Below are 17,369 nucleotides of genomic sequence, written 5' to 3' on the forward strand. Positions count from 1 at the left end.
TTCCCTAACACAAAGGAAGCCTCCCTGGCTTTATGTGTACACTCAGTCTTTCCTTCTATCGTGCCAGCCATGACACACAGACCGGTGCATTCAGGAGAGAAAAAGTCAGCCAGGCACAATGCATTGAAGCAACTTGGGCAGAAATGACCCTGCGTCAAGTGGTCATCTCAGAGAGGATGGCAGGGAGCCTCTGAGGCTGTGCCTGAGTGCAGTCCCCTGTGAGGACCGCAGGGTCCTAGTGAGGAGGGAACTAATGGTCTTGTCTCGAAAGAAGCAGTAAACTAGACAGGCACCACCACCTGCAACAACTCCAAAAACTGAGCATCTGGAAACACGAGAGCGATGACCTGACCTACCCGACACACTTTAAAGAACGTCCCGTGCACATGTGTCTCTAAAGCAAAATGGAAACATCAGATCACCCCCACATCAGGTGGCCCTTCGTAGATCGTTCTTGGCCTTGCAGGGGTGGGTGCTACGGGTCTTCAGAAGGGCACAGAGCTGTGAGCAGGACACAGTCGGGCAGTTCAGGACAAGGCCCATGTTCCATTTCCGGGGAACTCTTCTTGGTGGGTCATTACCCCTGGTCCTTAGATCACAGACTCCTTCCTGTTCAGTGAGTCTCTCTGCCATTCCCACAGTCCCTGAGCTGCAAGTCAGCCACCCACGGCCACTGAAGACCCTTCTGAAGGTTTCCCACCACACAGAACAAGTGGCTCTGCTCCCTGACCTCGGCCTCTCCCTATGGTCACCCTGCTGGCCATCACTTCCCAATCCTTCCTACCCCAGCGGCTCCTCCTACAGCTGCCCCTGCTCTAGCGCAGCCTTCAAAGAGCGCTTCCCCGGCAAAAAGAGGAGGCTGTCTGCTTCCGTGAAGACTGAGAGACCCGCACCTCACAGGGGCAGTTCGACTCGGTCCTACACGGCCGCGGTGGGTGGAACTGAGCTGATGGCAGCGAGCTTTTCTGAGAAGGGGCTTTGAGTCCCCGACAGTCCCACTGCGACGGTCAGTGGCCACGCCTCGGCCGTGCTGCCCGGCTTCTCTCCCACAGCACAGGCACATCCTCCAAAGCTCTGTCTCTGCACCTTCCTGCCTGGTCTATGTTCTCCCCGAGGGCAGGGACCCAAGTGCTGCCCACCCTGTGGGGCACCGCTAGAGGAGTGCCTGGCACAGATGCAGGAGAGACAATTCTTCCGTACAGGTGAGCGCTGGGGCTTCCCCGTGGGAGGCAGGATGCACAGGAAACTTGGCCATTTGAATGCAAGAGAGGAGTCCTTCAGTGGGAAGTCATAGAAGAGAAAGCACAGCTAAAGGCCTGAGGCTGTGGTCCTCAACCTTCCTAATGCCGAGACCCTTGAACACAGTTCCTCATGTTGTGGGGACCCCCAACCTTAAAATTATTTTCGTTGCTACTTCATGTCATTTTGCTACTGTTATGAATCGGGCAGCCCCTGTGAAAGGGTCCTTTGACCCCCAGGTTGAGCACCGCTGGCCTAAAGCCAGAAGGTGGCTAACATCAGTCTGAGGCCGGATGGGGCCTGTACCCTGGAGGAGCAGAGAGCAGGCAGCCCCCCTCACAAGGTCTGCAGCGCCATAGGAAGCTGGGCTCCCTTGTTGGTGTGACCAGCAGGGTGGAGGCGCTGAGCTAAAGCATGCACACCGGGCATTACAGGACAGAGTCGACCTGAGAGGAAACGCAGATGAGCTGTGCGGGCGGGACCGCAGGACCCAGAGCAGCATCAGTGCAGCGCGAGGGACAAGCGGGTACTCGTCACGCGAGGCGCTCCAGGGGGCTTCACCGACAGAGCGTTCTCCATGAGGAAACAGACACGGGAATGTCAGGGCTGAACCAGGAAGACCCAAGCGGTGACAAAGGAGGGAACAAGAAATGATACTCAAAGAAAACTATGTAATTCCAGGGAGCAAATGAAAACCCAATCACTGTAAGAAGGCAAATCCAGATTTTTGACTTGGGAATGCCTAGAGGAAAAAGTCAAGAGCTGAGAGCAGGCAGTACCTGGGAGGGACACCAGGCAGGGAGCTGCTATTTCTGATACAATCTGTCCCCTGCTCTGTGGCTCAGCATAAAGATTCATTTAAAAAGTCAACTTCTGAATAGAGAACATGGACTGGAATAGACTGCCTCCCACCCTTCCCAAGACATTCCTGACTTCGACACGCAATTCTTAGAGCCCGTGTGCCTGTTTTGTTGTCTTCGCGCTTCAGAGGAAAGCAAAAGCAAGCAGATGAAATACCCGCTGCCCTTAGATTTCACTGGCTGAGCTAATAGTGAGCTGAAGGTCCTTCAACTTTAGGACTCCCCAACGGCAGAATGGGACCTGGAGCTGCAGGTGTGTGGGAGGCCCACAAGCTGTGTAACCAGCCAAGGGGAGATGCTATCCACGGTCAACTATGATCTACGCAGGAGCAACCTGAAGTGAAAACACTTCCACAGACCAAACCAGTAGCCAAACTCCCGGCCATCAGTCAATTCTGACTCATAGCGATCCTACAGGACCAGACCGGGCAGGACTACCCCATGGCTCTCAGAGACTGACTGTCTACAGGAGTAGAATGTTTCCTCGTTCTCCTAAGGGTCAGTGGGTGATTTCGAACTACTGACACTGTAGTTTGCAGCACAAGGTGAAGCCACTACACCCCCAGGCTCTTACGCCCCAAGACAAAGGAACTGCTGAGGTGACCTTCTTCTTCCCTGCATGTGTAAGACCAGTCATGGGAGGGCGAAGCTGAGGCCACCTCCAACACCCAGTGTCAGGGTGGCGACGGAGAGGCAGAGAGGGGCTCCAGCCTCCCCAGCCAACCCAGCTTGAGAAGCGGTGCAGAAACACACCAAAGCCAGGCTTGAGATTACCTTCTGGGTCTAAAATCACTAAAAACCAGGCAATCCCAGCATGGTTTGGGGACATGTGGAGAAACCTTAGCATGTAGGCTGTGGAAACGTATTGATTATATGGGAACAACCCTAAAAGTCAGGGTGGCCTCGGGAGCCTCCTATTCAATCCTCTACCTGAAGACGAGGGAGGGCCTTCGGAGCACTGGGTGAGCGTTTGGAGCACTGGGTGAGCAAGCCGGGCCCTCTGCCCATCCAGGAGGGCCCAGGGAACGCATGTGGTAGGCACACCACTGCCATGCTCAAGAGGATCGCGTCGGCCGGCCAGAAGGGGGATTTGAATGACAAATTCGGCTCGGACAAACCGTGGCACAGGAGGACTAGGGACCAGTGTGACACAGAGTCATGGCTAAGTGACTGCAACATCGACGCAGGGGACAATGTTATTTGGAAAGATGCATGGCTTAGAGAGTAGTACAGGTTCAGACACCTGATTAAATAAAAAATACAAAGCAGCTTCAAAAAAGTCAGTGGAAAACTGCCCTTTTAATTCCATTTTCCAGGAATGTTTTGCAGCCCCCTCATCAATCTGGCAGGAGAGGGGCTGGGGCGGGGAAGGAAGGGCGGAGACGAGAACATCGGTTGGGCTCCTAAGCGGCGGCGGCTGCACTGTGATAAGTGATCAGGTGTGAACAAGCATTTCAGCTGGGAGATCCTTGGCTGGGGAAAACAGAACCCAACCAAAACACTGCCAACAAGACATCGTCCCAAAGAACCTGTGGCGGGACCACGGAGGGCACCCCATGGCCATCACCAGCCTGGTATCAGACCGACTAACAGGTAGGACGGCGCCACCCTCCCTGCTGGCCCAGGGGCGTGCGCACCGTACATACCTGCACGCTGGCTGTTACCACCGAAGACCCTGAGGCAGAGGACGGTCTGTGTGTAGACAACGGTTTAGTAGCACCCTGTGTTCCACTTCCTGTCCCCCCAGACAGACTAGTCCTACCAGCTCCGCTTGAGTTAAGGGTGCCCCCTCTGCTGGCAGGTACATTCAATGCAATTCCACTCAAGCTGTTCTTGCCAGCAGATCCCATGGAAGCTGAGTTTGTGAGCTTGGAAGAGGCCGGGAGGGCTTTTGTGGCCGGGAGGCCGGCAGTGCGGTGGGCCGGCAGTAAGTTCAGGGTGGGAGAGTGTCTGCTGAGGCTCATCCCACTGGGCTGTTTGTGGCCGGGGTTGCTGCCAGCACTGCTTGAGGGCCCACTCTGGGCAACGAGTGCGTTTGGACTGCTAGAACTCGGGGAGGCGGTGGGCTTGGGGGCTGGGTTGGATTTGGACGTCAGCTTCGTTGACACCGAAGGCTTGGCGGACAGAGAGGGCTTGGGTGAAGGCGAGGGCTTGGGCGACGTGGCAGGCTTCGGAGAGGCAGCGAGCTTGGGGGAGGCGGCCATTGAGAAAGGAGGCTTGAAAGCCTGCGTGGAGATCTGCGCCACCATGGCCTTGGCTAAATAGTTACTGGAGGTAGTGGTGCTCGGGGTTGCCCTGGAGGCCAGGGGGTGGGGCCCTGCGGACCCATTTCCGGATGAGGGGTTGGGCAGGGGCAGGCGGTACAGAAGCGGCTTGTCCGCAGACTTCATCAGAGGGACAGAGCAGGACACGTGGGGAGTGCTGCTCAGCTTAACCACGGGGTTGCTCTGGGACTTACTGATGGTCGCCTGCAGTGGGGACACATAGTTCTGTGGGACTGCTGAATGCTGGTGCACCTTTGTGGCCTGTGCCAGGGAGGCGGCCTCCTGGGCCTCCGAGGCTCCCAGGGTGTGAGAGGAGGCAGTGACGTGGGCTTGAGACGAGGAGGCAGTGATGTGGGGCTGCGAAGAAGGGGCAGTGAGGATCTGGCCTGACCGCTGCAGCCCTTGCTGGAGCAGCCGGACCGGCAGAGGCTCAAGGGAGACTTTCGGGTTCTGAATGGAGGCCCCCGCAATAAGGCCTGATGAGATGGCGGTGTGAGCGAGCTCCGGGGGTTTCTTTGGCGCCAGGCCGCTGTGGCCGGCGATGAGGCTGGAGGAGTGGGCCGTGGGAGCCGAGTCCAGCTTCTTGGGAGCGGCCAGAGGCAGCTTGCTCATGATGCTCGCCAGCTTCTCTTCTCTCAGGCCGGGCCGGGGCTTTGTGGGCAGCACGCTCATGCGGGAGCTAACAGCAGGGCCCTTGCTCCCATTGTTGATGGCCGCCAGCGCCTCAGACACCAGCTCCAGGGAGGGTGAGTGGAAGGCCAGGTCTTCATCCAGGGAGTCGTCCAGGCAGATGGTCTCCTGGGCTGCGGCCGAAGCGGCACTGGTGGAGGCCATGGTCCCGCTGCAGCCCACGGAAGGGCCCACAGGAGGGGCCCCGGGACCGGGAGTCTTCTGGTCCTTTTTTGGACTGCACTCCTAGGATAACAGCATCAGATGGGGAAAGACAAGAGTAAGCACAAAGTTAAAAAGCACCCCAGTTCAAAGGAAAGAGAAATGCTCGTGATGGTCAAACTGTTTTCGGCTGGAAGTCTGTAGAGAGGGCCCAGACCAACACCTTCCTGAGAACAGAGCTCCTGTGCACTCAAGCCACGGGTCTGGCACAGGGTGCACACCTGCCCCGCTGAGTCTGCCGAAGGAAGCCTCACTGAAGAGAGGGCAGGAAACCAAGGTGGGTCGCAGTCACATTACTGACGAAGCCCTGCCCCTAGTATCAGATTTTCAGATACAATTCCATGCCCACCCCCAACCCCAGCCAGGGAGGTTCCTTAATCTAGTCTCCTTGACCCTCCTGTGCTAGACAACCCCTGCAACCCGCTCCCAGCCCAGTGGGATCTGCTAAGATGCTGACCGCCTGGTCAGACTGGCTGTGTCCCCACTTTGTCCGCTCTGGTCGGACACCAGCAGGAGAGAGCCGACACCGGCAATGATGTCGGCGGTAGCAGCAGGCCCACTGTGCTCCGCGCAGGGTCCCCCATCACAGCCCTCCGTAATCTAGTCAGCACCCATGTGCTGAGTGCCCGGTGCTAAGAACACAAAGGCGTCTCTGGATACCTAAGATTGTATGGAAGGATGGGACAAAAATTGACCTTGCTTAAAAATTCAAGGAACAGAATTATTCAAAGGGAAAATACATTAAAAATCAATGGCTTTTTTGCAGAAAAAGAGACTCATTTTCTTTCTAAGATCAAGGAGAAATAAAGCCATTATCTAAAAGGATTTGCTTTTAAAAGTACTTTCTTCAAAACATAAAGGACAGGCAAACACAATGGCCCTGAGCTGGAGCCTCCTTCCTACACAGCACAGGAGGACACGATCCCAGGCGCATAAGTAGTGAGGTGGCGTCTGGGGAAGGGGCTCCTTCTCAAGCAGCACAGGAAGTGGGCTGCTGGAACTGCCCCTCTGTAGCCCCTCACAGTGTTTCTGAGCATGTCCTCTAACACCCTCCCTGCCTACCCACCAGAAGTGCCAGGTGCACCTGTGGGAAGGCCACCCTCGCCTGTGAAGATGGACAGGGAATGTGGCCCATGTACGTTCACTGTGCTGGCTCAGCCCATCCCAGGACATGGCCCAGGAGACCCCAGGGTCACCAACATAAAGTTAGGGTTCTGTGGCATTTTAAAATGTTTCCCCTTCATAATTACAATAATACAGCTACCCAACGGAACAGCACGTGGCTACTAGGCAGGATGCAGGCGCATCAGACTGCAGGAGCCTGGGGGACAGTGGGCTGAGACGGGCAGCAGTGTGAAACCTCCGGCCTCAGCAGAGAGAGGCGGCTTTTTGCTCCCGTAAAGACTCAGCCTCAGAAACCCACAGGGCAGTCTGACAAGCACTCCACCTGGATGAATGACCGTCAGACAGATAGATGGGATGGAGGGCTGGACAGGGACGCCCCATACAAGGGCAGGTGTGTTTCACCAGAAAGTTAGAGCTTATTCCGGAGCCACAGAGAAAGGAAAAGTGACCTTGCAGACACACCTGCAGAAGCAGAGCATCCCCTGTCCTTGACCAGAGTATGGACCCAGCACACCTCAAAGCACGGGCCTTCATTAAGATCCAACTTCACATAGCTTTATTTTTCATTTTGAAAGGTTATAATATACGTGGTTTTCTTTTGCATCTGCTGCATCTCGTTTGACAGAGAACTTTTTAATCCCTCCATGCACTTTCAAAAACATTAAAAAATTGCTGTCAACTATTTTATGATTCACATCCAATACAGACAAAACGGGGGGTTGCCCGGGGGGTGGGGTCGTCCCGGAAAACGGCCCAAGGTGGAAAACGGCCTCCTCCGGGGGAAACCAAGGAAAAAAAGGCCGGAAGCCCCAAGAATTAATTAATTTTTTTTGCTTGTTAGTTCCTAAGCTAGTGTTTTTTTCTGTTTTCTGTGTAATACATACTCTGGAATACTGATAGAAAATGTGTGTGTGAGAGGGGAGGGGGGGTTATTATTATTATTTTTTTAAAGCTAGGATACATTTCTATTCACAACATAAACAAAAATCTGTTATTTAAAAAAGCGAGCGGCAGGAGCAAATGGCCAAATGGAAAACGCATCTGGAACATGCAAGGTGAAGCCATCGCCCCACAAGAAGCCATGGGGAAGGACCGAGTCCACTGCAGCTCGTGTTGCTCCCGGTGCTGAGCTAGGATTCTCGGAGCTGGAATCAACACGACGGCAGCCAGAGACCGCCGAGCATTTAGGTCTAGGTCCCTGGTGGTGGTCGAGGGCAAATCAAATGGATTTTCAGGGAGCACCTACCCCAGCAGGACAAAACTTGGTCAGCCAGAAAATGTGCTTCCTAGTCCTAAACACATTATGGTGTGAGGGCCACTCTACGCAGGCTCCGCTTCCAAGTCTCACACGGGAGCACTCAGAGGAGGCAGCAGGCAGGTCCCCAAGGGCAGCCGTGGAATGGGGTGGCAGAGCGACAGACCCAGCTAGCAGTTCTTTCTCCACTTCTGACCCTTACGAGATCTGACAGTCCTGCTCTCCCAAACATCCCCAGAAAGGCTGTGCTGCGCCTTATCCAGCCTTTCTACGTGGTAGGACGGTGAGCGTTGTCACTTAATGACACTGTTCTAATCTACCACTGCACGCAGTCATCGATTCTCCCAAACACAAGGGGTAAAGTACCCATCTTAGAATATGGTCCCTATTGATGTAGCCACCTATAGATAGAGACCTGTCCCACCTTTCATTCACCTCGATGTGAGTGTAGTCCAGTACCTACCTTCACTTTAGGTTTAGGTGCAGGAATCACTTTCTTCTTTGCCCTGGGGTGGAAAACGGGAAAAGAGGTGGTTTCAGTCGTGCTTCGAGGATAAGTCAAGCGGTTGCAGCGAATGACTACCCTCTATCTACATAGCGGAATATGTATCTCTCCTATTGCACAAACTTTTTTGGAGGGGGGAGGGGACTAAAACCATGCATAAATATTCCACTTACATGGGAGAATAAAGCAATATTTTTCCTAATTTGAATTAATGGGGAGAGGGAAAAAAAGGCCTAATAATTTGTGAAACACAAAATGTAGACGGTAAAATTTTGTTGTTAAAAGGTGAAAAGTAAATTTATTAGCAAAAAATTAGGCTAACAAATCTGTCTAAAAGGGCTCCCTTCAAAGACTTGTGAGGAGTGACAATTGTGGGGTGAAAAGAGAGGGCTTCAAGCAACCTCACGTTCAAATTTAACCACACCCAACAGGGTGGCAGAAAGGCTTTGCTTACCAAACACGGACAAAAATGTTCTCAAGTTAAAAGCACAAACCACCTTTCAAAAGGAATGCTTTGCGTTGTTAAAGAAGAAGAATGAAATGGTGAAACACCTCACGGCACGGGTTTCAGGGACTCTAAGCCAGTGAAGTGTATCAATCACAGAGACCGGCGGCGGCATCCATTTCTATCAAGAAAAGGTTTTCATGCTAAAAGGAACACTCTGATGGCTCCCGGGGTGGGAGAAGAGGAGCAGCAGGCCAGGGGTAGACAGGCACTCACCTGGGTGAAGGGATCGGAGAATACCCTACAGGAAGAAGACAGGGACACACACACACACACACACACACACACACACACACACACACACACACACGGGGGTGGGGGTTGGGCAGGGCAAGCCACCGGGGAGGTCTACGAAGTTGTATATATTATTGAATGCTAAAATGATCTGATATACAAGCCTGTACCTAATTCACAATAAAAAGGTAAAATTAAAACTTGGAGGGGAAAAAAAAAAGACTGAGGCCCCAAGGCCTAGGATCAGAGAACATTCAACCCTGCCCACGGTTTTCTCAGGGCCCCTCCTAGTCCACTTCCAATTCAGTGAGATTTGCAGCCTTTCTTTGCTGTACCCCGTGTGAGACAGCCCCTCCGTGTAAGGCAGCAACGTCACCACCACGATTCCAGAAACCACCCCAAGAACATCAATGTGCTCTGAGGTCCACACGGGCAATGTTCAAAACGACATTTAAAAGAATGGGGCAATGCTGCATTTCAGACAGAGTAGTTGAGCTTGTGAGAGCATATAGCAGGAACAGAAATAGAAGGGATTTGGCAGTCTGCTTTTACTCACGGAGCGGAAGTGAGGTGATTATGCACACGCCGGCTTTCTTTGAAAAGCATTCTGGAAAGTAAAGCACAGGTCAGGTTTACCAGAAGGTCATGATCCATCCATCAGCACTCAACGCACGTTTGCGGGTTTGACCTCAGTCGCTCCAGCCTGTTTACCAAAGCTAGTTGTACTGGGTTCTGGTTTGCAACACTGCTGTGGATTTATAACTTTTCTTTAAAGCCACACATCTTTCCTGCCGATTCCAGGTGCAGCACACTGGCAGCATAGGTTCGCTCATTTTTAACATTATTTACTCAAAATGCTCCCAGAGAACCACTCCAGGCAGTGCCTCCCCTCCCAGAGCCCTTTTTTGCTCAGACTCTGGAACGAGGTCCCTTACTTTCTTCACATGGCCCACAGGAAGCCCGCTCCCAGAGTTCCCAGCCTTCCTCCCTCGGCCCTTTCCCCTCTCCTGGGAATTCCGAGTGCAAGAAAGAGCACATGATGAATCGCTTTGTGCTTTATGGGCTGAATATCGCCTGAGACGGGTGGTGCAGGAGTTCTGTACTAACTGTGCCCACATGTGCGTGTGTGTGCCCGTTCGAGCAGGTGTGCACTTCACAACAGCAGTAAGGAAGAGGAACAAGTCCAGAGAAGCACACTTCTTACCTTGCCTGCATCCAGCCCTTAGGCCACAGCGGCTTCACCTCGGTCTCCATAAAGGATTTAAGATAATCTTCAGCAGACTGGCTTTTATTTGGCTCTAACTCATAGCATCCCAACTTGATTTCAACAAGGTTACATAACAAAGTTCTAAACGGATTAAAAAGATAAATGTTTACAAATAAATCTGACTACAAAATTACATAAAGTTCTAAACAAAATGACAGAAAACTAAGGTCTTTTGAAATTTAAAAAGCACAGAAATCTGACAGCAATGATACAGAATATTATCTGAAGAACTCAGAAAATGAGACAAGAAGAAACCATTTTTAACAGCCTCATTGTGCAATTGTGACTCCCCAACCTGAAACGATTCCCTTGGACACCTTGAATCAAGGCATCCAGGCCAGAAGAGCCTAGGCAGCAGCCGGCATTCTCTCTGGGAGGAGAAAACCCTGCTAAGAAAGAGGGCTTTATCTACACAAACTTACTGCACCTTCCACTCCACTGCCCAAAACCATGTGACTTGGGACGTCATGAGAAGAGTAGCTCACTGAAAGTATGCTACGGAAGTGAAGGTGATTCAGGATCAAATGCATCCCCTCTGGACCCACACTCAGTAACCACATGCTTGCCCATACACAGCCAGCCACATCTCACTCAGCAGGGAGGGGACCTGCTGCAGGAGCCCTCTGGGCATAGCTGTCTGCCGGAGCGCAGGGTGCCGCCAACCTCACCTCAGAGTGTCATCCCAGTGGAATTTCTTTCTCGGGCCGATGACACGCTTCCCTGGCTTCTCATCATCATCTTCTTCGGACCCGTTTCTTTCTCGTTCTTCATCGGTTTGCAGCCTGATGAGAACAGTTTACGGAGCAAAGCCTTAGTCTATCTAGCGTGCCTACAATGCACTCCCCTAGCCACTTGAGCTTTGGGACACTGCTTTTCCACACAGGTCGTGCTTTCAATTTGGAAAGCGTCGCCCTGGTTTGGTGACCAGGTCTTCCTGAGACTAAAGAAGAAATGGCATGGGCACTCAGCGTCCAGTTTACGGAGGACCTGTGTTCAAGTCCAGCCAGCTCAGTATGTGCAAAGTCTGACCAGGACCAGATCGTGTTCTGGCCACATCCATACACTCAGCCCACAGGCACCTCTTTCCTTTGACACCAAAACAGCTCTGCCATGTAGAATGTGCTCAGCGGTGTCATGTCAGTGGCAGGCTCCTTGGTGCCAGTCCCTAGAAGCTACGACATCTGTCCAGGGCAGAGACCCACGCGGAGAGGAGGGAACATACCGAGCACACTTGGCCAGGCTGCGCGCCTGGCAGTCCTCCTGGTACTTGAACAGCTGTTCGGGCATGACACTGCCCACGGCCAGCTTCAGTTTCTGCAGAGGCTCCCTTAGCCGGTCATCCTGAGGAGAACGAACGCACACAGTTGTCTCAAGCCCACCTCCCACATCTATTCTGAGTCTTCCAAGGTGAAAATTCTGCTTTAGAAACTGATGGTGCACACACGTGAAAGATGTGCCCGTTTACACCTGGCCATTTCTCCTATGGCACCAAGTTTCCAAACTCCATCAAGTCCTATCTGACTCCCAGCCTCCCAGCAGGGCAGGGCCAAACTGCCCCTGGGGCTTCTGGGGCGGTCTGTCTTTGCAGAGCAGAGAGCCCCCACCGTGCAGTCAGTGGCCCAACACTAAACCTGCTGCACTACTAGGATGGCCGTATTTCTGATTAGTCGAGGAGGCTCCCACTTTCTGCCTGATGCCCCAAATAATCACTCATAGTATCCCTTACATTCTTAAAATGTCTCCCTCTATGTTAGAGCTATAAGCAACACAGAGGTGATTACAACAGAGTCACAGGAGAACAAGTCGATGTCAGCAGCTTACTGGGGTCAGCCTCCCTGTAGCAGGGGCCCGCAGTGGGACACTGGGAAGCACGGCCTGGCATCTGTCTCTTACCGTTTTCTACTGTGGACACTGGGCTTCAAGCAAAATCGCAAGGACCTGTCTGACACGAAAGGGGCTGGGAGACCCTTAGCCGTACTGCTTCGGGACAAAAGGCAGGGCAAACAGGTGTGTTTTTGACAATCTTCACTGAGCAATTCGCAAATATTCATCTTGCAAAGAACTAAGTCCACCTGGAGCTGCTCAAAACAAACTTCTGTTCGTGCCCCAGGTGTAGGGTGGTTGATACGTCAATCTCCCTCCCAGTCCTGACCTCACTTTCCTTCACGGAAGCCACTGCTCTGAGAAGGTTGGCGTGCCAAAGGCTGGGCTTTCAGGAATGTAACATGTGCAGTCTTCAGTATGAAACATGTTCCACATGCACGCCAATGAATAGAGATGTATCACAACACACATGGTGGGGATCTGCCATCAACCTCCCCCCACCCAAAAAGAGACCAACGAGAGACACTGACGCCCAGAACCCATTTCTGGAAGGGTGGTCTCCAAGACCAAGGTAGCGGACATCCCCCCACTCGTTACAACACAGGAACATCTAGCGGCACTAAGATAAGAGTTTCCGAGGACGTAGTCACACAGCTGAGCACTGCTGTGTACAAACGGATAAATTTCCAACACTTTTAACAACAACAAAGTTAACTTTGGGAGATACATAGACATGGGCTGCGAAAGGAGCAAGTTGCAGGAGACTGGACAATGGGATCCCCTTTCTCAGAAGGCACCCACATCTACTCATTGTGAGGGCCTCCCAACGCTCCTGGGAAAGCCCCCGACTGCAGGAAGCTTGTGGAACGTGCAGACCCCAACTTGAGACAAAGCACGGCAGAGAAAAGCAAGGAAAAGCTAAGCCGACGCTCAAGGGCCATGAGGAGCTCTGACCACACAACGTGTCTTAGGAAGAAACTTTATCATCTGCAGTCGGTTCCCTGCTTCAAGTTCTGCTTCCTATCTATCGCGGGAATGTTTCCGAGGCGGCTCCAGCCCTCACCATATGAAGGGAGTTGGCACAGCCACAAACCTGATCTTTAAGTAAATTCCACCTGTCCATGCAGCTTCCCTCCGCCAACAGTCAGTACTGCCCAGTGCCTACACTCAGACCCTCCCACATGCTCCTCTGGGGTCACCAGCTCAGCCCATGGCTGCGCTGAGTGGACAGAGTCGCCGCATCTGCAGGTGCACACGAAAGGACAAGCACCTTCATCCATATCTCTTGCGGGCTGCTGCATCTTACTGGAGTCCCTAAAAATTCTACTTCACAGAAAAAACATCCCTCATTTCGTCTTAACTGCATTTGGGTCATTTCTCATCACTTGCAAGTTCTACAGAGTTCAAACATTTCATGCGAGGCTTCAGCAGGGCAGCAGAGGTGCTGAAAATCCTCTCACAGAACGTAGAATGGCTTCCCAACCCCGCCACGCCATCAAGTGGGACACTGAGGAGACGGTGGACGGCCCCTGGCAGAGGAACTGGGCCTCGGCTTATGCAGGGAGGCCTGGACAGCACCCTGCTAAGTATGCACATGTCCTGCGAGTTTCCCACTGGTCTTCATGATGAAGTTGCACGAGCGTGGCGGAGGTAGACGTTAAATCCAGTTTTGGGAATAAAAAACTGAATTATAAAGATGTTGAGAGCAAAGCAAATCAGCCACAGAACTGACATCAACTGAACAGCCCAGAGATCTCGGACTCAGTGAACACTGGTTTCTTTCTCCTCTAAGCCGACACCTGTCGAAAGGGGATCCACCACTGGCACCTTCTCGTCTCTGTCCAGCACCAGCTCTCAGGCCCCCTGTGTACGCCCCACACGGGGGCGGACTGGCCCAGCAACGATGCTCACCTGCACGTTGAGGTGGAGCTTCTTGAGACGTTTCACCAGCGTTTCCTTGTTGCACGGCACAAAAGCTTCCAGGTGGGAATAGACGCCGCTCCGAATGACAGGGCCCAGCTCCTGCAGCTGTAACTCAATGCTGAGAACAAGAAGAAGTAGTAAACGAGGCAGCCTTTCCTCCAGGCGCATCACACAGCCAAGTGGCAGCCCCAGCGAGCTGGCTCCCTCTGTCTCCCCCCGCTCATCAGATTGGTCGCTATTCATTGCGTAAAACACCTCGATAAACAGCAACCTTGGAGAGAGTGATGTGAGTCTAACAAGAGTGATTTCAAGAATTACCAATAAGCTGGCAAATGACCGTTTGTTAACAGTGGCGTCAGGGAGCTTTTTAGGGCGAGTGATGACAGGAAGCTCCTTTCTCCAGCAGCACTGCCCCGCCCGTGTCGCTGAGCCGGTCCCTCCCTTCCCCTCCCGGGCTCTGGCGAGGAAAAGCCTGAGCTGTGAGCAACCTGTCTCCCTGATGACATAAAGGAGACACTGGCTGGTTTGGTCATTTCATCCGCATTCTCTAGCTGTGGTTTCCACCTGTATGTCAGTTTTTTGAGAAAGAAGTTCCTAAAAGGGTATATAGATTCACGGGAAGTAGAAATTTAAACAACAAGAGTTTGTAATTATCAGCGCATTTCAGCATAATTAGCAGGGTAAGTCTGCTAACTAATAATTAGGTCCTTCCCAAGATGGAAGACAGCTGCTACGGAAGGAAGATGAGAATGCAAGTCCATTCAAAGGCTAAGATCAAGGCCAAGATGCGGAACGTGGCAACCACGCCCTATCACATTTCATAGTAAGGGACGGTGTGGAAAGACTTAAACATGAAAGGGATTCAAAGATCCAACAGAAACCCTGCCACCAAACCAACAGTAACCATGACCAAGCAGCTACGTTGTGACTTCAGACAACAGTGAACTGTAGGACACTGTGCTTCCGGGAGCTGGTGACAGAGCCTGTTGAAGATTTCAGAGGGGCAGGGGTCAAATGCAGAGGCTCATCTGGAAACATGACTAGGGCAACAGGTTAAACCTGGGGTCAGATAAGAGCACACAGTCCTTGTCCGGTGTCACCAAGCCTGCTGCAGTTCAGAGCGACACCATGTACATCAGAATGAAATGTCACCGGTCGTGCGCCATCTCACCATCGTTTCTGTGGTTGAGCCTCTTGTTGCAGCCACTGCTGTGAACCCACTTTGTCCAGAGCTATCCTCCTTTTACTGCCCTTCGACTTTGCCAAGCTTGAGGTCCTTCCCCTTTACAACAAGTCCAAAGGACACAAGAAAAAGTCTTAACATCCTTGGCTCTAAGGAGCACTCTGGCCTTACTTTTTCAAACACTGATTGGTTTGTCCTTTTAGCAATTCATGGTACCATTAATATTCTTGGCCAGCACCATAATTCAAATGCATTAATTCTTCCTTGGTCTTCCTTATCCAATGTCCCAACTTTCACACAGACGAGGCAACTAACAGTAACACGGCTTGCATCAGGCTCATCTTAGTCCTCAAAGTAACATCCTTGCTTTTTCAATACTCCAAAGAGGTTTTGTACAACAGATTCGCCCAATGCAGTGCATCATTTGATCACCTGACTGCTCTGATGAGCACTGATTTTGTATACAAGATTCTTCTGTTCCCATGGAATTTCCACTGAAAGACTTACAGCCTCGGAAGCCCTAAGGGGCTGTCCCATCTGTCTTCCAAGGTCCCGGGGAGTCGGAATGGCTTGACAACAGTGAGCTTGGTTTGGTTTCTAACAATGAAATGATTCTGTGAGGTAGGGCCAGGAATGCTGTATCATGAGAACCCAAGTAACCCCACACCTCAGGCCTTAAAAGAGCAATGCTGTCCGGAGAATGAAGACATCTGTGTTTAGGAAGTGGAAAAAAGAGGGCAGAGGAAATAAAGCCAAAGAGAGGAAACACCTTGACCCTGAACAACAGGGCCTGAGGAACTGGGGCAGAGCCTCGCAGAAAGAAGAGAGACGAACTCCAAGGAGGTGGTGGCGGTGGTGTTCCCATCACACCCGGGAGGAGCTGGTCCCCAGAGCCTGGGTATTCTGCCAAACGGCGACGCGGAGGCCTAGGGAAGGGTTTCAGATTTCTCCAGGGCGAGCTGTTTCCTCTTCCAGAAGGGTAAACAGACCAGAACAGTCTCAGCCGCTGGAGGACCTGATCCTGTCAGCTAAAGGCTCCCAGTGGGAAAAAAGAGAGAAGAGTGAGTCCACTCCCCGGTCATAGACCCTGGGGCAGCTCGCGTAGTAAGGACGCCCTGGGGACTAACAGAGTTTGGTGTTGACCCAGAGCTGGGGAGGTGAGGGAGTGGACAGGAAGCATTTGCCTTGTTTCCACACAGACTCAATATGGAATTCTGCATCCAAAGGAACTGACCACAACAAGCTCTCCCCGCAGGCGGGCTGCATTCTAGGCTGTGGTTCCACAGACCAGAGCCAGTTACTAACAGCAACCAGTCATGGCACTGTAGGGGTCCCAGCGGGCGGCCTTTCGGAGACACAGGACATGGTGTCGAGTGACTGGGAGATTCCATTCCGTTTGGGAACGTGTTTGTCACAGTGCTGACGTGTGCAGACTGGGACACTAGGAGAGCGCTGGCTCAGTTTTGTCCACTGAGAGCTGTGTCCTCGCAGGCCCCATGGTGCTACCCAACTGGTGCCACCATCTCAGCTACTGACAGATGGCCTGAGGGTCTCTGCACCGACCGGCACTCAGTGAGGTAGGACTGGTTGTGCAGCGCTTCCTTGGTCCTAAATGCTGTGGAGCTCTAGAGGGTCCCGGGGATTTTGTCAATCCAGGAATCATTTGAGCTTCTTCTGGGAAAACTAGGAATTGATTAATCCATTATGTGCAACTAGAGGCCCATAAAAGGGAAATTTCTCTGAAGATGTGTGTACTTCTGCGTGAAGAAGGAGACCCTCTGCATGCGGGCTGTAAAATGCAAAAGACGGGGGTAGTTATTTCAAGTCTGGACGTTCCGCTTATGCTTTGGAAAATGACCAAGCAAAATGTGGACCTTTGGTAGCTCATGGGCCATTCTATGTAATGCAAGGAAGTCTAGGCCGATCAATGGAAGCTTTTGAACTTGCACTGAACAGTGTCCAACTCAAAGAACTGCAACGACATGCCCATGCCAGTCACCTGGAGAAAGAGGAGGCTGTTAGAAGACTCACGCCTAACCGCTGCGGGTGAAGGTAAGAAAGCATTGGCTCGTAAAACAGGAGAAAAGATTAAAAGAGAGAAATATCAACCGCTGCTTCAAGTGTTTCTTTTTCTGATGAATCAGTCTTTTCGTCATCATCATCTTCCTCTGCAGTCACAAAAGGCATGAGGAACATCAAAGGAACAGTTCAGTCAGTGTGTAGTCCCAAAAGGCGTCCATCTAAGGCCTCGACAAGTCAGACAGACCGACAGAAAGAGTACTACTCACTCCCAA

The 17,369-nt window shown here is 52.1% G+C and overlaps 1 protein-coding gene across 1 annotated transcript in view; it reads right to left on the minus strand.

Moving 5' to 3' along the window:
* The window catches only part of UBN2 (ubinuclein 2), a 63,961-nt gene that overhangs the window by 7,090 nt on the left and 39,502 nt on the right, over positions 1 to 17,369 (minus strand). The window contains exons 10-16 of the mRNA XM_045288914.1: positions 13,881 to 14,010; positions 11,368 to 11,486; positions 10,814 to 10,927; positions 10,083 to 10,226; positions 9,435 to 9,485; positions 8,098 to 8,140; positions 3,746 to 5,278 (exon numbers count right to left, since the gene is read on the minus strand). Coding sequence (XP_045144849.1) covers positions 3,746 to 5,278; positions 8,098 to 8,140; positions 9,435 to 9,485; positions 10,083 to 10,226; positions 10,814 to 10,927; positions 11,368 to 11,486; positions 13,881 to 14,010 — 2,134 coding nt within the window. The remainder of the gene's footprint in view (positions 1 to 3,745; positions 5,279 to 8,097; positions 8,141 to 9,434; positions 9,486 to 10,082; positions 10,227 to 10,813; positions 10,928 to 11,367; positions 11,487 to 13,880; positions 14,011 to 17,369) is intronic.

Source organism: Echinops telfairi, unplaced genomic scaffold, assembly GCF_000313985.2.
Source record: "Echinops telfairi isolate 266 unplaced genomic scaffold, ASM31398v2 ScPeMD7_23;HRSCAF=83, whole genome shotgun sequence".
In the NCBI taxonomy this organism is placed as follows: domain Eukaryota; kingdom Metazoa; phylum Chordata; class Mammalia; order Afrosoricida; family Tenrecidae; genus Echinops; species Echinops telfairi.